The following is a 21,607-nucleotide window of genomic DNA, read 5'->3' as shown; positions in this document are numbered from 1 at the left end:
AGCTCCCTATTGTCCATTTGAGCTGCTATAACAAAATGCCATCAAGTGATGGCTTATAAACCACAGATATTTATTTCTCACATTTCTGGAAGCTGGAAGCCCAAGATACATCTCTGGAAGATTTGGTGTCTGGCTGGTGAGGGTTCATCCTGGTTCCTAGATGGTACCTTCTTGCTGAGCCCTCATGGTAGAAACAATAAACAAGCTTCCTTGGGCCTAGTTTGTAAGAGCACTGTTCCATTCACAAGGGATCTGCTCACATGACATAATCACTTCCCAAAGGCCTCATTTCCTAGTACTATTGCCTTTGGAGCTAGGATTTCAACATATGAACTTGGAAGAGACACAAATATCCAGCCCATCTCACTTTCTAAGCCTCAAAATCCTTGTCAGGACAAGGAGGTGGATGCCATAGAGCTTGGGATCCCTGTTGCTGTGACTTCTCTAGGTGGATGGGTTATGCTGGTTAGCTCTCTCAGGTATAGGTGGGCAATGTCCTCTGGAGACCGCCAAGGTAACTCCCAAAGCATTTCATGTAGGTGTTCTTTGATATTAATAAAGAGAATAGCTGGAATGTTGGAGTTAACACTCTTTGGTGGGAATAGATCAAGAGCTATTTATAAAATATCACATGCTAAATACCTAGAAATTTTGAAAACTGTCAGATTAAGAAGTATCATATATTCCTTTCATTATCTGTATCATAAATTAATTTATTGATTGTGCCATTCCTGGTAACTACTCATAAGTGAGGGGTAGAAAATGGCAAGCACCATAGGAAATAAGAAACTGCATCACAGCTTCCAAACAAGCCAGTGCTCCTGTGAAGTACCTGAGGGTTTGCTTCATAAAAAGATTAGCATCATGAGGTGGTATTTGTACTTTAATAAGATAGGAGGATGACAATGGTGTGGAGAACAGCATGTTCCCATGAAAGCATTTAGACTCCTTTTGTAGGGGGAAGATTCATAGGGTTTGCTTTTACCACTAGCTGTAGTAGTACAGCATCATTTGTATTTTTTTGGTCTATGATTCTGCTACACATTTTACCTAAGATACCAATGAACAAAGAAACACTTAAGATCAACAATCATGTAGTAGACAACTATGGAAAGATTGCTTGTACAACAGACCACATTTTTTGGGGGTGCAGGGATACTAGAGATTGAACTCAGGGGCACTCAACCACTGAGACACATCCCCAGCCCTATTTTGTATTTTATTTAGAGACAGGGTCTCACTGAGTTGCTTACAGCCTCGCTTTTGCTGAGGCTGGCCTTGAACTTCTGGTCCTCCTGCCTCAGCCTCCTGAGCCACTGGGATTACAGGCATATGCCACCATGCCTGGTCAACAGGCCACATTTTAATTAGAATTTGGGTTAATTCATTTTTCCTCATTTGGGATAAAAAGATGAAATGTTATCAGGGATATAAAAGTACTAGCAGAATGCTGAAGATTGGCTAACACCTGATAGAAAGCCTGAGTAAACTTCTAGCCAATTTAAAGTTTTCTTCATGCTCTCTGCTTTTCTCTTTTAGTACTCATTCAAAGTCCTTCATCAAAAAAAATTTCCATGTATGGAGAAACCTAGAGAATGCTCTTTAGAGATACTCTCATGCAAAGATTTCATGTCTTTTATTCTAGGGTTTTTGATATACCTACTTCCCAGTTCTTCATAACAAGGATTTATAGCTTAAAAATCAAAAAAGAAAGGTTTCAGACAGTGTCCTAAAATAGACTAAAAATTTTTCACAAAGCTATTTCCTGGTGCTTCTAAAGCTTATTTTAAACATTTTGGAAAAGAGAGAGAGATTTTGGAAGTCCTTGAAACTTATCACATTCCATTTTTAATAGTAATTGTAACATTAGATTCTGTAATCAGCATGTATCTTTCCAGCAGCTGAATATGTGATTTAAAAGGAAGTAAATCTGCCTGGTTTAAATTGTCCAGAATGTTAAAAAAAATACTTTATTTGAGGGGAAAAAGAGATATTGAGAAGACAATTATTTCATTGATCTGATGCTTTTTCAAAATAGATATGAAAGTCATTTTTTTAAATGAGGAAATTAGAGCTCCCAAGACATTTAAAATCATCCCTAGAGTAAAGAAACACAACATCTAATTTCCCAAATAAGAGAAAGGTCTATAAATAGAGGCATTGAGAAACCTTGGAGAAGTTCCAGAAATAATTCAGCAAATTGGTTACAATTACCTTTTCTAGATCTGGCCATTCTTTTGGTAGAATATGACTATGGATGTCAATTTTCATCTTCACAGTATCAGAGTAGACTGTGTAAAAGAAGAAGAAAATTTGGTATCAAGAGATCTCCACGAAAGCGATGGAGTTGATTGATTTACTCAGTCTCTTTATTGCTACCTTCAGGTACCAGTCAAGAGTCCTGGCCAGCCCTGTCTTAGTCTATTGGAACTGCCCTATTAAAGTTTAAAATTTTGTTTACCAACCTGGCTTTGGATCAACACTCTTTGGTAAGCAGAACTCAGCACAAAATTAAAAGAAAAGAAAAAAAAAAAAGAATCGTACTCAACCTCTAAGTTCAAAAATACTTCAGTCTGCTCTGGGCTACAGTAAGTCAATAGCAAGACTAGTTTTATATTTAAATATTATGATTTTATTTAGGAATATGGGTAAAACTCAAATAGTACATGGTTAAAAATAACACAGAAGGCTTCTGATTCACATCTTCTTTAATTTGTTTTTAATCCCTAAAAGCAACCAATTTTACTGCTTTTGCTTTTTTGTTTAGTTATTTCCACGTCTTTAAATAATATTTTAACAAATGGTTTGTTCATGAAAATTTATCATGTTGAAAGGAAGTTTCATCTTTATTTTTAAATTATAGAAAGTATCCACTCTTCCTATAAGCTTTCCCTGTATTGTTTCTTCACTTACTTGTTCATTCATTCATTCTTGCATGCATTTAACAAACATATATTGAAAGCTAACATGCACTGAGGATATAAGGCTGAAAGAGAGATAAGCTAATACATATTCTATAGCAGATAATTGTACACAGCCAAAGCATAGGGGAAAGAAGACAATAGCTATTTCTATTGGGGGTTATCTTGGCAGCTGGGGAGAGCTTTTCCTCTTCCTGGAAAACTTAACATGTTTAAGGGATCCCAGGGTTCCTGGCAAAGCCTTAAACCTGCTTGGAGATGTTCTCCCCAGCTCAGTCCCTATAGTACAGGACTAAATAATCAAAAAGCCTTCCTGCTATAATTTAACTAGATTGTGGGTAAATTATAACTTACGTATTTGTAAATGATTCTCAGCTTGAAAGGAAGTTCTCAAATTCCATTTTTAAAAAGTTTTAAAACCCAGTGAGTGAGCCCTTAGTTCAGAGGCACATGCCAAAACCCAGAGTAAGTGCTAGCACTTTTAGAGTATTTCCTATGGAACAGGCACTGTTTTAAGCATTTGAATCATATCAGTTCATTTAGTGCCCATAATATTGTTATGAACAATATCCATTTTATAGAAGAGAAAACTGAAGTACAGAGTAGTTGCAAAACTCATTCATGGTCCCACAATAGTATATGGTAGAGACTAAATTTGAATCCAGTGTGGCTCCAAAATTTGTATCATTAAGAATTAATAAAGAGAAATTCATATTTAAAAACTTTGTAATGAAACTACAGAACACCAGTAATTAAGATAAGCTCCTAGAGAGAAAGAGAATGTCTTCAAAACTGCAGCAATGATGGGAACCATAGAACAATAGGATAGTTTGTTCAAAAGGCCAAGAGACATTAACTTTCAAGCTACATTGTACACCTTGTACAATTTTATATTAGCAATGCGGGAAGAGTAAAGACACTTGTAGATTAGAACTACAAAAGACTCTCACATAAGGGATTTCTAAAACTATGTTCCAGAAATAAGGAAGATGACTCTAGAAAGATAGTCTGAAATGCAGGATTGAAGGGGGAACAAAAAAACCCCCTGTGTAATCATATAAGACAATTTGGATAAGTTAAATACTAAAAATAATATTAATACTACTACTAATTTTGTGCAGCCATAGCCTTGCCTTTTATTTCCAGCACATGCTCTATTGACAGTGAATCTCCTAATATTATCTTGTACCGATATTACTAATATTATCTTTTACCAACATATCTTTTACCAATCTGAATGATCTGAAAATTTCAATCATTAAGTCCTGGTTCCTTTGGGCAAACCAGTTTTTCAGTCAATTCTTTCCCTCTTGCATTTACAATAAGCAGCAAGAAAAACCAGGATGTACCTTTAATTATTTTGCTTGGAAATATTCTCAGGTAAACATCCAATTTCATCACTTACAAGTTCTGATTTCCACATAATTGTAGGGTACACAATTGAGCTAAGTTTTCTGCCACTGAATAACAAGGAGTCCCTCTCTTCCAGTTTCTTATGCATCTCCATTCCAATCTGAGCCCTTACCTCTGTTGAGATACACACACACAAAACACACACACACACACACACACACACACACATATTATACAAACATATGTATTTCTTAACCCATGATATGATTTGTGATGTTTGTGATGTAAGTATTCTTTGAGACAGTGCTTTCTCCTGTATCAAACTCCTCACTACCATTTGAGCCCTGACTGGAGGAACCTTTAACATCCACATTTAAATTTCTACTAACAGTCTGCTCAAGGCAATCTAGGATTTTAAATAAACTTATTTGCATTTATTTTATACTAAATCTATTCCCATGCCATAAGTTTTTTTTTCCTTCAGTATCTTCAGGGGATGTCTTCCCATCCCCCACCCCCATGCAATCTCCTCCTCTGGTTTAGGACAGTTTGTCCCTTTTCAGTGAGGATCATCTCAATTTGGCTTGGGAAATTCATGTATGGATTCATCTGACCCTGAACTCTGTAAGTTTGGCAGTCATCTTGGGCACTTTGTTCACCGGAATATGATCGATGACCAGAGAATCTGCGTCTAAACCCTTAAGTTCAACATTTCTCTGCATGTTTAAGAATGTGCAGCACAAATTCAGCACTCTTTTTGGGTCACTGACCCTGAGTTCAGCTACACTGTTTGACCTGGGTGTACTTCTTAACTGCCCTGTGGTAATGCTGAAATCACACACTGCTTCTTTAAGTGACAACTTTCAGACATTTGGTGTTTTTTCAGATATACATACCCTCAGTGGTGTGGGCAGTTTCACTGGTGTTCTTAAAGTGAATGTGAAGATTTGAATCTCTCAATCTGCATGATTTTTCAGGGTTTTCTTGGTCAAGAGAGTAGCGAACCACAGATTACCTTAGGCCACTTATAGAAAAAGGTGCAATCTAGGATTTTTATATCAGGCACTCAGTATTTTTCCACTCTCTGCCCAACTCCAAAGCTGCTTGCACATATTTTTAAAAATATTTTTAGTTGTAGATAGATACAATAACTTTATTTATTCATTTTAAAAATGTGGTGCTGAGTATCAAGCCCGGTTCCCTACACATGCAGGGCAAACACTCTACCACTGAGCTCCATCTGCAGCCCTACTTGCGCATTTTTGTGTATTTGTCATAGCAGCACCTCACTTTCAGGTACCAGAACTTGTATCTGTATCTGTGTAACAAGGATCCTCTCTCCTCCAGTTTCTAATTGTCCTCATTCCCTTTTGAGCCTTCACCACTGTTGCCTAGAACCTTTGACATCTACAGTTTTCTACTAGTAATCCATTCAAGGCATTTGTTGCTAACAAATTGCCACAATTTTAGTGATTTAAAACAGTACATATTTATTCTTACATAGATCAGGAGGTCAGAGGTCTTAAATAAATGAGCAGGGCTGTGTTCCTACTAAAGTCTGTCTGTCTGTCTGTCTCTCTCTCTCTCTCTCTCTTTCAGTACTAGGAATTTAACTCAGGTGCTTAACCACTGAGCCACATCCCCAGCTCTTTCTATTTTTTATTTTGAGACAGTGTCTCACTAAGTTACTTAGGGCCTTGCTAAATTGCTGAGGCTGACTTTGAACTTACAATTCTCCTGTCTCAGCCTCCTGAGCTGCTGGGATTACAGGCATGCTCCACCACACCTAGTACCTGCTGAAGTCTCTAGAAAAGAATTCATTGTCTTTCTAGCTTCTAGAGACTATCTGTATCCCTGGCTTGTATATCTGTGCTCATCATCAAAGTCATAAATATAGCATCTTCTGTTCCTTCTCTGCTTCTGTCAATACATTGCCTTAACAAAATTATAACCCTCATGCCTCTCTCTTGTAAGGACCCCCTAGATAATCCATGATAATTTTCTCATCTCAAAATTCTTTCTTAATCACATTTTAAAAGTCATTTTTACCATGCAAAGTAACATGCTCACAGGTTCTGGGGATTATCACATGTACATTTTTGAGCAGGGGGTGGGAGAGCATTATTCAGCTTACCCACAATCAGGCATGATGAATTTCCAGGGTAGCTACTGAAAGAATTCAAATACGGTACCTAACTTGAAAGCCAGTTAGATAGAAAGTGGAATAAGAAAAAATAATCAATCCAAAAGAAGACAGTAAAAGAAGAAAAAAGAAAGCTAATAAAAAGTAAACCAAATAGAAAGGACAAACTAAAAATGCCGAAATAACAAAATCCAAAAACTCTGTGTGTTTATAAGGAACACATTTAAATTATAAAGATATAAGACCAGGTCTGGTGACATAGGCCTGTAGTCCCAGCTGCTCAGAAAGTTGAGGCAAAAAGACTACTTGAGCCAGGAGTTTGGGGCCAGCCTGGGCAATATAAACAACAACAATAACAACAACAACAAAAAAAAAAAACAAGAAAGGAAGGAAGGAAGGAAGGAAGGAAGAAAAAATAGGAAGGATACAGAAAGTCAGAAAGTTAAGAGAACTCAGAAGGAGAAAATACTGGGATGGGGTTGTAGCTCAGTGGTAGAGCAATGAGGTTCAATCTTCAGCACTACATAAAAAAATAAACAAGAATAAAGATATTGTGTCCATCTACAACTTAAAAAAGTTTTTAAAAGGAGAAAATATTAACCAACAGAAAGCTATGACATGTCATTTTGGGAACTGAATTCCTCAACAAGACTATTAAAGCACAAGATGTAAAATCAAGAATCAATAAATGGAATGGTATCAAACTAAAAACTTCTTCACAGCAAAGGAAACAATCAAGAATGTGAAAAGAGAACCTATAGAATGGGAGAAAATCTTTGCCACCTGTACCTCAGAGCATTAATCTCCAGGATACATAAAGAACTCAAAAAAATTAACACCAAAACCAAAACCAAATAACCCAATCAATAAATTGGCAAAGGAACTGAACAGACACTTTACAGAAGAAGAAATATAATCGGTTAAACTACACTGAGATTTCATCTCACTCCAGTAGGGACGGCAATTATCAAGAATATAAGTACCAATAAATGTTGGTGAGGATGTGGGGAAAAAGGTACACTCATATTTGCTTGTATATTGTTGGTGGGACTGAAAATAGCGCAACCACTTTGGAAATCAGAATGGAGCTTCCTCAGGAAGCTTGGAATGGAACCACCATTTGACCCAGTTATCCTACTCATTTTATACCCAAAGGAATTAAAATCAGCATACTACAGTGACATAGCCATATCAATGTTTATAGCAGCTCAATTCATTATAGCTAAGCTATGGAACCAACATAGGTGCCCTTCAAAAGATGACTGGATAAAGAAATGTGGTGTATATATACAATGAATATTACTTAGCCATAAAGAAGAATAAAATTATGACATTTGCTGATAAATGGATGGAACTGGAGACTAACATGCTTATCGAAATAAGCTAATTCCCCATAACCAAATGTCAAATGTTCTGTCTCATATGTGAATGCTAACCCAGAACAAAAGAAGGTGGAGAGGGGAAGGATCAAAGTCTATTGGACTGAACAAAGGGGAATAAAGGAAAGGAGGTGGATGGGAATAGGAAAGATGTCAGAATAAATCGGACATAACTTTCCTATGTTCATATATGAATAGGTGACCAGTGTAGCTCCACATCATGTACAACCACAAGAATGGGAAATTATATTCCATGCTTGTATGTGTCAAAATACATCTACTGTCATATATGTCTAAAAAGAACAAATAAAAAAAAAGAAATTATAAAAAAGGAAAGCTATGATAGCTGTTTATCATTAACACTTCAGGGAAGTAAAAACATACATCGGATAAATGAAACTAGCAAATGAAAAGCATTTTTAGGGTAAAAGCAGATCACTACATAATAATAAAAGGATCACTAAATAAAAAGCTATAGTAATTCTAAATTTGATAGAACAAATTGCCTCAAAATATATAATGCAGAAATATATGTGTGTATAACAAATCTTCCAATACATGTCTCTTAATTACTGATAAATCAATCAAGTAAAAGTTATCTACAGGGAGCTGAAGAGGAGGGTCTCAGTTCGGGGGAACCACCAAAGAACTTCAAAAGTATTCCACAAGCCAAAAAGGAGAGTTTTGTCAGTTCCAACCTGGTCCATGGAGCTCTGAGCCATCTTACCACAGGGTCAGACAAGTGAAGACTTCCCTATAGCCCTTCAATTCCTCCCTCCCCTTGCTTTGACTTGGAAGGGAAAAAGAGATCAAGATCAGGGAGGGGAAATGCCAGTTGGGGAAGAAGGAGCAAGGATGAAGTGCCCACTTTTAGGAAGAAGAAAAGCTTTACCTTCCAAAGATAATTAACGAGATTATTAACATTGTAGGGACAGTTTTTACTTTCTGATCTGAGACTGGGCTTGCAGTTTAAAACAACCTTAGGAGTTTTTATTACATGAAAGTGAGTTGAGATGTCTTGGAGGCTGTGCAGTTTTTCATAAAGAGGGAGGAGAAAGAGTACATTTACTAAGTAGAATTAAACTGAAAGTGGGGGTTTTAAAAAGTTGTGTATATATGACTATACCCAATGTACCTATAACAGAGCAATGATTTTTGAAATTTTGAATACTTTTTGTGTGTGTGTGTATGTGCTGGGGATTGAAACCAGGGGTGCTTTACTGAGCCACATCCAGAGCCTTTTTTATTTTTTATTTTGAGAAGGGGTCTCACTAAAGTTGCTCTGGGCCTCGTTGAGGTACTGAGGTTGGTCTCAAACTTGTATCCTCATGCTCCAGCATTCTGAGTCACTGGGATTACTGGAGTGCTACCATGCTTTTCTCTTGCTCATGAAGACAGGCAAACTTTTTAGCTAAATAAACAGGAGTTTAATTACAGGGTAATTTAGAGCAAACAAGGACACTGTTTCAATTCCCACTCGGGCGGGGGGGGGGAAACCTAGAAAGATGAAAACAAAAAGGAAAATTGTATAAGATCTTATCTTCACATTTAAAAAGTGATTCATAAATCATATGGTTTTATACTGAGCATTCCTCTATGGAGAAAAGGCAAGAAGCCCTTAAATTGTTCAGTAGTTGGGTTGTATAAAAATAAAAAAAATGGTCTAAACCAAGCCTGAGTAAATACTTTCTCAAATGTAACCTAATCTAATGGCTACAAATCAGCTCAAATACCAAGGTTTGACTTTTGTCCACACTGCTTATTAGTTGGGTGGCTTAGGGCAAGTTACTGTAATAGGCCTGATAGTACAATAACTGACATCATAGAATTGTACTATTAATTTGAGTCCCATAAAATGATCATCTGTGAATTGTAACATGACACACAATCCAATTATGGCGTAGTCTGCCATACACCAAGACAGGCATGGAGTCTAGTATCAGTCAATTTAAGGACCCTCCCTTTCTTGGATTATACAAGGACAGAAATTTATGTAATCCGGGAATGTTGAGTGGGGGCTGCCTTCTGTGATGGTCATCATATTGTGTATTCTTCTTGGTCAATCTGTGTAGTGCAGTTGGAGGTGGGCAGCTCCACTGGTTGAAAGGATCATTTCTGGAAATGCCTATTCCAAATGGAATTCTTTGCTCTTACATCTGCTTCTTTTCTTGTATTTTCCCTCTCAATGGGTGACACCCCACCTAAGGTAAACTCTTCCTCTCTGCTTCTTCCGCCCCCCCCATGATTAATAAATCACCCAGTCTTTTTGTTCTAACCCTATTGCATCTCAGAACCTTGCTTCCTCCTCTCTCACTTTCAGGACCTTATTATCTCTCTCCAGGATTCTTTGTCTACTAATGGCCTGTAGCTCCAGGCATGGCTCACTGTACTGAGACTCTTGGCTGTGGCAATCTCTACAATCATATTCCAGCCATGCTTCTTCTAATGCTCTTCCTCCCTACCCCATTTTGAGACACCCCCTTATATCGGAGAAGAAATTATTTAAAAAAATAAAAAAAATTATAAAAAATTACAACAGGAAAAACAAAACAAAACACAAATGATCACATCTCCTTCCAGCTTAATACTTCTGTGGTTTTTCACTAAGTCCAACTACCCAAGAGAAACAAGACCCCAGATATGCTTGGCCTCTTGTGTCTATACTTTGTTACTGTGTCCCATGCCCCAGCCATGAGGAGCCCTTCATGTCCCCCCACATGTAATGCATTCCCTTCTGTATTTATGTCTGACTTCTTTGCTCTGTAATATCTGAAATGACCTTTCCTTCCCTTTCTTTTTTGGCCACCAATATTCGTAACAAGGACTCAACATTTAGCTTCATCTCCTCTGTAAAGTCTCTCTTGACGACTCCCATAGTCCAGTGTTAAGGGAACCACATTTTATTGGAGCACTCAGCTTGGGGAGTGAGTAATGACCCTGGAAATGACCCTAGAAAAGCCCTTTAAAGGTACCAGAGTTCTTTTCTGCTACCTTTCCCCCACACCCTTGTTTTCAGCATCTAGGAACCCCCTTTTTTCCCCTTTTGTATTTTTTTTTCTTTTTCAGGATGAGAATTGAACCTAGAGGTGCTTTACCTCTGGCTCTATTTCCAGCCCTTTCAAAAATATGTCATATATCATTTTAAGACATGATCTTGTTTTATTGCTGAGACTGGCCTCAAACTCGTTATCCTCCTGCCTCACTCTCTACAATTGCTGGGACTACAGGCATGGTCCACCACATCCAGGTATCCAGAGACTTCTTGATCTTTCTCTTCCTTATCAAACTTTGTTATTTGAAGAGGAACTGGTTCCAGTGTTTTAGACTTGAATTTATCTACATTCAGGCACCGTTGATTTAATGGAGTTTTGAGTAAGCACCACAGGAACAAGGGATTGTGTTTAACTTATTGTCTATTACATCATCAGTGAAAAGCTATTGAGTAGGTAATTGTGGTGGTTAAGTTTATATGTCAACTTGGGTGGGGCATAACAACTCAAATATTTCATCAAAAACTATTATGGATGTTTTTCTGTGAAGGTATTTTTTTCTTTTTTTTTTTAATATTTATTATTATTTTTTTTAGTTCTCGGCGGACACAACATCTTTGTTGGTATGTGGTGCTGAGGATCGAACCTGGGCCGCACGCATGCCAGGCGAGCGCGCTAAGGCGAGCGCGCTACCACTTGAGCCACATCCCCAGCCCATGTGAAGGTATTTTAAAAGTGGAATTAACATTTAAATCAGTAGATTTTGAGTAAAGTAGTTTATTGTCCATAATTTGGGTGAGGCTTATACAATCAGTTTAAGACTTCATTAAAATAGACTGACTTTCCTCAATTGGGAGAAATTATGCCAATAGACTACCTTCAGACTCAAACTACTCTGTCAACTCCTCCCTGGGTCTGCCTGCTCTGCAGGCTTTGGAGTTACAAGCTTCTAAAGTCATGAGAGCCATTTCCTTAAAACAAATCTCGATGGATTCCACCTCTTGGGTCCCCTTCTTCCTCCGGGAGAAGTCTTTTCTGCTGTCCTTTAATAAACTTCTAATTTCTACTCTGAAAAAAAAAATAAAAAATAAAACAAATCTCACTGTGTGCTTCTGTCTATCAACCTATTTACCCATCTATCATGCTTAGTGATAGGGAAATGTTCTGGGACATGTGTTGTTAGGTGATTTTGTCATTGTGTGAACATGATAGAGTATACTTACATAAGCCTGGAAGATATGGGTCAATCAAAAGACTTGGTAAACACAAGATGTAAGAAGATGCTGCCTATGTAACATGGCATACTATTTTATGGTAAATGTTTTTTTTTTCCATAGTAGGAGTACACTGTAAAATAATAATGAAAATATATAGTGTAATACATACATAGACCAGTAACACAGCAGTTTATTATATAGTCAAGTACTCTACATCATTGTACTTGCTGTACTTTTATACAATTGGCAGCATACAAGGTTCATTTCCCTCAGCATCACCACAAACATATAAGAAATGTGTTATGCTTTGACGTTAGGACAACTACCACATCAATAGGCAATAGGAATTTCTCATTGTAGTATTATGGGCCACCATTGCATATGTGGTCCCTCATTGAATCAAAGGTCCTTATGAAATGTGTGGTTGTACAGCCTATTGGTTGTGATTCTCTGAAAAATCCTGCCAAATACAGTGTTTATAAATGTTTCATGAATATTGGGTGAACTAGTTAAAAATAAAGTGAACATGAATAAGTGGACACAATAGCTTTTCCAGGAACATTTATCTAAGCCTCCCATGGAACCATTACATGAAAGGCTTTAGCTTTTAGTTAATGCAAAGGAGTAACAGGTACCATTCCTAATATTTATTGAATACTTTGGCCTCTAGAGGGGGGAGTGCCTCTACTCTGGGTGACAAGGGAGGTCCCTCTCCATGACACCCAGGTTAGAGGGGCCTCTGCATAGAGGAGAGAGTGCCCTCTACCCTAGGTGCCCTGGAAGCTCCCCATCCACCCAGGTGAGAGAAGCCTACCCCCTAGAGGGGGGAGTGCTCTAACTCTGGGTGCCCTGGGAGCTCCCCCCCCACACACCCATTCTAGGGGGGAGGCCCCTGTAATATGGGTGTCGGGGGGAGCTACCCAACGCACCCAGGGTAGAGGGGCACTCACCCATTCTAGGGGGGAGGCCCCTCCCACCTGTGTGTCTGGGGGAGGGAGTTCTACACCGCACCCAGGGTAGAAGGGCCTTCGCCCCTCAAGGGGGGCAGGCCCCCCTCTAACCTGGGTGTCAGGGGGAGCTCCCCACACCACCACCCCCCCAGGGCTGCGGGTCCTTGCCCAATGAGGGAGGAAGCCCCCCTCTAACCTGGGGGTCAGGGGGAGCTCCCCACACCACAACTACCCCAGGGTCGAGGGGCCCTCACCTCTTGAGGGGGGAAGCCCTCCTCTAACCTTGGCGTTGGGGTCAGCTCCCCACCGCACCCAGGGTAGAGGGGCCCTTGCCCCCCTTAGGGGGATGGCCCCTCTAACATGGGTGCGGTGTTGGTGTGGGGAGCATCCCACCGCATCCAGGGTAGAGGGGCCCTCGCCATTCTAGTGGGGCAAACCCCTCTAACCTGGGCATCAGGGTCAGCTCCCCACAGCACCCAAGGTAGAAGGGCCCTTGCCCCTCTAGTGGGTAGGGCCCCTCTAACCTGGGCCTTGGGTCAGCTCCCCACTGCACCTAGGGTAGAGGGGTCCCCCCATCTCAAGGGGACAGGGCCCCCTCTAACTTGGGTGTCGGGGGGGAGCTCCCCACACCACCACCTCACCAGGGTAGAGGGGCCCTCGCCCCACTAGGGGGGAGGCCCCCTTCTAACCTGGATGTTGGGGAAACTCCCCACACCACCACCACACCCAGGGTAGAGGGGCTGTCGCCCTTATAAGGGGGAAAGGACCCTCTAACCTGGACTTCGGAGTCAGCTCCCAACAGCACCCAAGGTAGAGAGGCCCTCGCCCCTCTACTGGGGAGGGCCCCTCCAACCTGGTCGTGGGGGTCTACTCTCCACCTCACCCAGGGTAGAGGGGTCCTCTAACCTGGGCATGGGGATCAGCTCCCCACGAACCCAGGGAAGAGGTGAAGCCAGATTTAAAGTTAGGTAGTCAGTGTAGTTAGGTAAATGGGGTCTAATATCAGTGAAATTTAAAATGGAGGCCATGCTGATAATGATTCTGGGAAACACAGGACAACTCATGGAATGTTAATGAAGTCCCTGAAAAGCCCTAGGCCAAAGTCCACCCCAAAGAAATGTTAATGGAACCCAGGAAACAGCCCCCAACAGATTTGGAGATAGCCCATCCCAAAGAAGTGATAATGAAGTCCTTCCTGCCCAGATTACTTGTTTGGCCCACCTTTGTCCCAACCCTTCCCCCTACATTCCATCACCAAAACTATAAAAAGGTAAAACAACAACACTTCCATGGATTCCACCGCTTGGATTCCACCTCTTGGGTCCCCTTCTTCCTCCGGGAGAAGTCTTTTCTGCTGTCCTTTAATAAACTTCTAATTTCTACTCTGACCTTGCCTTGGTGTGCTTTTCTGGTGTTATTCTTCAACATTGGGGAAGCAAGGACTCATCACCGGCCAAAAGCGTTAACAGAGGGGCCCTCTCCCTTCTTGGGGGGAAGGCCCCTTTAACCTGGGATATGGGGTCAGCTCCCTACCACACCTGTGGTAGAGGGGCTCCCTTAGGGGGATGGCCCCTCTAACCTGGGTGCAGTGGTGGTATAGGGAGCTCCCCACCTCCCCCAGGTGCCACAGTCTGGCTGGGCACAAATCATCCAGTGGCCAGAAAACACTTGTATGTTCAAACAGGAAACTTTATTGCCTGAACTCCACCAGCATTCTATGCACACTCCCCAGGAACTCTCTGTGCTCTCCCGGGCTCCGTGCCTACCCCATGCAGACCCTGGGAGAACTCAAGAGGAACTCCAAAGTAGTGGGCACCCAAGGCAGCAGGAACCACCCTATTCCTGGAGCCGCCCTATTGCCGGACAGCAGGGGTCCATATACAACTGAATACACAGCTTAACATTAACCATCATCATCTCAATGGCTCTCAACCACTCCCTTCTGGCAGAATGCCATGTGTCATCCCGACTTGCCTGTGGCCCTCAACATCTCCCCCCTTCAGTTTAATTAAACAACAAGCATGTGGCTTAGGGACCATGCCTTTCTTAAGTTGTCCAATACTACATATGGTCCTTACCTGTCATAGGATGAGCTGACCTCAAAGCGTCAGCCTCCTGTCTTAGGTTGGTACCATTGCATTTGGATCTTACCCTCTCATTGACTACGGGTCCAGCATACAGCCCTACTTGTGGATAGGCCTTTGCACCAGTGGGGGGGTGAGGTTCTTTGCCTCACCTCTGTTGGCCCCCAAATTTTGCCTTGGTGCCAGTGGGGGGGGGTAAGTTTCTTTGCCTCACCTCTGTTGGCCCCCAAATTTTAGACCATCAGAAGCAGAAGGGAGGAGGATGCAAAATGCCACAACACGAAGCCAAATGACGGTTCCTTTTGGAAAAATTGTACCACCGATGACACCATCAGCAAAGATACCCTAGCACTATCACAATTCGCCGCACCAACATATAGTTCACAATGCATACAAGTGATACATAGTTCAGGCAAGTTCTGCAAGCAGTTCAAAGCAGAGGAATCCATTAATATGTCCATTTCCTCCCAAAGTAAATTGACTCCTTGATTGAGCATCACTTGTTGAGTTATTATTCATTGATTCATCAGTTTATACAGTTTACTGTGATAGCTATCAAAGAAGCTGTAGTTTGGTTTTATCTTTGTCTTCACCGGCACTGGGATGAAGATAGGAATTCTGGCAATGATGTCTAAAAAAAAAAAAATAAATTATGTAACATTCCACCAGGCACTAAGAAAACAATTTTCTGAACAATTTACATTATCCTGAACAGAATTATTAAATATAATGAAAATGAAAGGTGAAAGTAAACAAATAGATCTGTTAACCACCTTTAAAAAAAATCCTCAACAGCTGTTTACCTAATTTAAATTAAACCATTTAAATCATGTGAATAAAAAAAATTCGGATTCATTTTTTCATGAGCGCTCCTCATATATGTGGACATACGCACATACAGACACAACACAAAACAGAATTGTACACACATAATATACAACACATAAGACAATAGTAAAGGCCTTGTAGCTTTACATTCCATTGCAATGTTTAAAAACTCTACAGTCAAAAAATAGAACTGAGGGGCTGGGGATGTGGCTCAAGCGGTAGCGTGCTCGCCTGGCATGCGTGCGGCCCGGGTTCGATCCTCAGCACCACATACCAATAAAGATGTTGTGTCCGCCGAGAACTAAAAAATAAATATTAAAAATTCTCTCTCTCTCTCTCTCTCTCTCTCTCTCTCTCTCTCTCTCCTCTGTCACTCTCTCTTTAAAAAAAAAATAGAACTGATCAGAAAAACATTAACCAAGGTCTGTATGAGCTCAAAAAATAAAATAGAACTTCATGATGTGGGAAAAGGCAATAATAAAATAGATATTGAAAAAGGCATCCTGGTTACCACCTGGGTTTGACTCTTCTTTGGATATCCCATCCTTTTTCCTGTAACTTGCATAATGAGTCTGAAGGTATTCCCACAAGCAAGCCCCAAGGTTTTTTACATTTGAAATAGGCTTTAATGGTGTTCATTATTCATTAGCCTCCAGGTGTGGGAGAACCACTGTTGCAGATGTAAGGTTATCATCTGTTATGAATTTGAGCCAAGTCATCTTCTTTTTGGTCTGTAGAAATTGCTTTAATTAATCTCTTTGGAATCCAAATCGGCTGCTGTTCTCCCTGTGGAAACACACAAACAGACCCCCGACTCCAGATAATCACTGGGTCAGGACCTTTCCATTGTCCTGTTAGAATATCCTTCCAAAGTACCTTGGGCTTATATACATTTTTGGACACATGTGCCTTTCCACAGCACTAAGCCCTGATGAATCCAAATTTTAAAAGTTTAGAGTAAAAAGGGTTATTTTAAGTTTATCTTTGGGGGATATATACCCCTTCCCAATTCCCTTTTTTTGCTTTAATAAATACATTTTAATAGATTGATGAACTCTTTCAACTATGCCTTGTCCCTGTGGATTGTATAGGATTCTTGTTATATGAGTAATGCCAAATGATGAACAAAATTGCTTAAAAGAGGTAGAAGTATAGCCAGGGCCATTATCTGTTTTTAATTGTTTTGGAACGCCCACAGTGGCAAAATTTTGTAAGCAATGAGCTATAATATCTTTAGTTTTTTCTCCGGCATGAAGGGAGCCCATCAAAAATCCGGAAGAAGTATCAACTGTAACATGCAAATATTTTAATTTTCCAAATTCTGGCAAGTATGTGACGTCCATCTGCCAAATATGGTTAGGTATCAGTTCTTTAGGATTGACTCCAATATTAACTTGTGGTAAAAAGGTCATACAATTTTGACATTGTTTTATTATTTGTCTAGCTTGTCCTTTAGTTATTTTAAAACACTTTTGTAAAGTATTAGCATTGACATGGAACCTTTTATGAAAATTTATAGTTTCTTCTAGTGTAGAGAAAATATGTGTGTCATGTGTAGTTTTATCTGCTAAATCATTGCCCAAACTAATCTCCAGGCAATCCTGTATGTGCCCTGATATGTCCTATAAACAATGGATTTTTTTCTGTCCCAGATTAGACTTTGTATAGTGGATAACAAAGAGAAAACAGTAGAGGAAGGGGAAATCCTACCAGCATTTTCAAGGGATACTATAGCATTAACTATATACTGACTATCAGAAAATAAATTAAATACAGAATCTTTGAACATCACAAAAGCTTGTAATACTGCATTAAGCTCTACCTTTTGAGCTGATTGTTTGGGTACTAAAAATGTAAAAGTTTGATCAGGGGTAACTACTGCTGCTGTACCATTATTTGACCCATCAGTGAATATATTTGGAGCATTCATGACAGGTGTTTTTCTTGTCATTTTTGGAAAAACTACAGTATGGGAAGACCAAAAAGACAGCAAAGGATTAGATGGTAAAAGATTATCAAATGAAACATTAGATTTGCACATGATTATTGCCCAAGTATTTAACTCATTAGCTAACTCATCAATTTGATCCATAGTATATAGAGTAATAATTTTATTGGGAGAAATTCCAAACACTCCCTTTGCTGCTTTTATTCCTTTGAGTATAAATTGTCCTACAGCCTCAGGATACCTAATAAGAATAGTGTTAGGAGAAAAAGATAAATGTATCCACAATAATGGACCTTCTTGCCAAAATACTCCTGTAGGAATATTTTTTGTTGGTAGTACAATAAATAATAAATGCAAACTTCTATCAATTCTATCCAAATGCATATTTTCCATATATGTTTCAATGATTTTTAATGCCTTTCTTGCTTCAGGCGTTAACATGCGGGGTGAGTTTTGATCTGATGGACCTTTTAGGATATCAAATAAAGGTCCCAACTCTCCTGTTGGTATGCCTAGATAAGGCCTTATCCAATTTATGTCTCCTAATAACTTTTTGAAAGTCGTTAAGTGATTTGAGTTGATCTACTTGTATTTGAATTTTTGGTGGAGGGACCATGGTCGAGGGTAATAGAACTCCTAAATAATTAATTGGAAAATTTAATTGAACTTTATCTATCACTATCTCTAGATTATAATTTTTTAATAAGTCTGTAAGTGTGGCATAACATTCTAGCAATGTGTTTTTATCTTTGTGTGCTAATAATACATCGCCCATATAATATTTGTAGTTCAGGATTTTGATTTCTAAGTGGCTTGATTGCTTTGTTAACATAAATTTGACACATAGTTGGGCTGTTAGCCATCCCTTGAGAGAGTACTTTCCATTCATATCTCTGATCAGGACCTTCATGATTCAGTGCAGGGATAGTAAATGCAAAATGTGGACTATCCTTAGGATGAATTGGAACTGAAAAAAAAAACCCAATCTTTAATATCTATAGCTAAAATATACCAGGTTTTTGGCAAAGCAGACAATTGGGGAATCCCTGATTGAGCAGGTCCCATAATAACCATCTCATTATTAATGGTTCTTAAATCTTGCAATAATCTCCATTTACCAGATTTCTTTTTAATGACAAAAATGGGAGTATTATGGGGAGATGCGGAAAGTTGTATATGTCCCTCTGCTAATTGTTGTTTGACCAGGTCATGGGCTGCTTGTATCTTTTCTTTATTAAGGGGCCACTGAGGAACCCATAGTGGTCTTTCTGATTTCCAAGTAATATTGTCTCAGTGACCCCTCCTGAAAACCCAATCCATGTCTGTCTGTTCCTTGATCTATTTGTATTGGCACCATTATACTTTGTCCTTTTTCTCCTAATCTTTCTTTCCTAAAACCTTGTCTAGCTATAATTGTGGGTGCATTTGAATTGATGTTATTTGTTAATGTCAAACCTAATTGATCTAGGACATCTTGTCCCCATAAATTTATAGGAAGATGATCCAATACATATGGCTGTATAGTTCCTTCACATCCTTCAGGATCCTTCCAAACTAATACCATTGCACTTCTATGGGGATTAGTCACCACTCCTAGGCCTCAAAGCGTTTGAGTGGCTTGTTGTAATGGCCAATGTTTTGGCCATTCTTGATGAGACATGATGCTAAGGTCTGCACCTGTGTCCAGTAGCCCATTAAATTCATGTCCTTGAATATTTAGTTTTAGCATTGGGCAAGAATATAAATTTAAAGACAGCATAGCCCAATCTACACCTGTGTAGCCTAATTCCCTGGAACCTCTTTCTATAGTACTGCTGGAAAATTTATCATGTAGGCTGGGTATTATTAATAACTGTGCTATTCTATCTCCTGGTGAAATTACTGATATACCTCTTGGAGAGCTATTTATAATTTTTATTTCACCTTCATAATTGGGATCAATTACCCCAGGACTTATCATAAGTCCTTTTAGAGTAGAAGAGCTTCGTCCCAATAATAAGCCTACTGTTCCTTGGGGAAGAGGTCCTTTTACCCCTGTGGGAATGTTTGAACTCCCATCTCTGGAGTTAGTATTGCTTTGGCGGAGGTGCAGATGTCCAACCCTGTGCTCCCTCTGGTTTGTCTAATGAAGGATCTAATGGATAATGTGTCCTGGGCACTACCCTGATGGTGTTGCTGGGTTCCTCCAGTGCCCCGTATATTTGTGTTCGTGGGCCCCGGAGCATTGGACCCCCCTGTCCATTTTTTGGCAATGGAGTCCAATGTTTTTCTCCATGATATCATGGGTAAATACCTGGTCCTTGTCCGTTTTTTGATAATGGAGTACCCTCTATAATGGTTTGAGAACAGCATTCATTAGCCCAATGTCTCTCTCTATGGCATCGTGAGCAAATACCCGGTATTCTACTCCTTTGATACCTAGTTTTGTTAAACCCGCCTCCTATGGGGCAACTCCTTTTAAAATGTCCTATTTGTTCACAATTGTAGCATGTTTTTGGCCTGGCACCTAAAGCCTGTTGTGCTGCAGCTGCCAAGACTTGCCCCTGTTCATTAATGTCTCTACATAATTTAATATATGTGTTTAAATCTCCATGTTTCCATGGTCTAATGGACTCCCTGTACCATCTGTTTGCTTGTTCATAGGATAGTTGTTTTATTAATGGCATCGCTTGTTCTACATCCCCAAAGATTCTGGTAGCTGTTTGTATAAGTCTATCTACAAATTCAGTGTAAGGTTCATTAGCTCCTTGTATTACCTTAGATAATTGACCTTGTAAATCTCCATGCCTCTGTAAAGTTTTCCATGTCCTAACTGTAGCTGAAGCGATTTGTGAGTATATGGCAGGATCATATCTAATTTGTTGCAGCTGATCCTCATAAGGTCCCTCTCCTAACAACATATCTAGATTTCTCTGAAGATAACTGGCTGCTGCATTTCACCTAGCCGTCTCTGTGCAAAATTCCTGATTGGCAACCTTCCATAACAGATATTGTCCTCCATTTAGCACAGCTTTGCACATACTAGCCCAATCTGCTGGCGTCATGTTCAAGTTGGTAATGGATTTGACCATACTTACAGTGAAGCGTGCTTGAGGACCATAAATTGTTACAGCCTCTTTCATCTGCTTCACTGTTTTGAAATCTAAAGCATGGTGAATTCACTGCCCTCCTGCCTCCTCAAATACAGGACATGCTAATCTTTGAGATCCTGTCTCAGAATCCCATTTATCAACTATGGGGGTTGAGGGCCACTCAGCATATGTTGTCTCCATATACATAGGTGGAGCTGTTGGTTGGACACTAACGCCCTCTGGTGATAGAAAGGTGTTAGTAGCAACTTCCCATTGTAACTTCTCCCCTGATAGCCCTTCCTCCTCTAAACTTTTTTCCCTTGTCTGACTAACTCGAGAGACTTCCTGTTTTACTTGATATAGGATGTTTTCTCCTAGACTAAGCAAACAAGATTGTACCAACATCCACAATGGTAATGTGTCAACTGGCAAAGTTCCTGGGCTTTCCTCTATTCTTTTTAAATCTTCACCATGATGGTTCCATTGTGATATGTTTAACAACCCCTCTTTAATGAATTATGGGCTACACCTTTGTATCATCTTAACGTATGCCCTAACTGTTCTTGATTTTACTGAGTTACCTCCTTCCTCTAGCACTTTACTTAACACCCTTTCGGTTTAGTTTTTACTAATTTTTATTTCCATATTTCTGCTATAAAGATAATGCAACCCAAAACAAGATAACACAAAACAAAACTGAAACAAAATTAAACAAAAACGGAA

At 39.7% G+C, this 21,607-nt stretch overlaps 1 protein-coding gene across 3 annotated transcripts in view; it reads right to left on the bottom strand.

Moving 5' to 3' along the window:
• The window catches only part of Acmsd (aminocarboxymuconate semialdehyde decarboxylase), a 49,009-nt gene extending 46,596 nt beyond the window's left edge, over nt 1–2,413 (bottom strand). For 2 of the 3 annotated variants that reach the window (XM_078017297.1, XM_005315856.3), the window contains exon 1: nt 2,215–2,410. In XM_078017297.1, the coding sequence (XP_077873423.1) occupies nt 2,215–2,271 (57 nt within the window). In that variant the 5' untranslated portion in view covers nt 2,272–2,410. Of the gene's footprint in view, nt 1–2,214 lie in introns of all 3 variants that reach the window. The other variant, XM_078017299.1, reaches the window with a different exon arrangement.
• Between the last annotated feature and the right edge of the window lie 19,194 nt (nt 2,414–21,607).

The sequence above is a fragment of the Ictidomys tridecemlineatus genome, chromosome 7 (genome assembly GCF_052094955.1).
Source record: "Ictidomys tridecemlineatus isolate mIctTri1 chromosome 7, mIctTri1.hap1, whole genome shotgun sequence".
NCBI classification, from domain to species: Eukaryota; Metazoa; Chordata; class Mammalia; order Rodentia; family Sciuridae; genus Ictidomys; species Ictidomys tridecemlineatus.
This window is presented reverse-complemented; position numbering and strand designations above follow the sequence as displayed.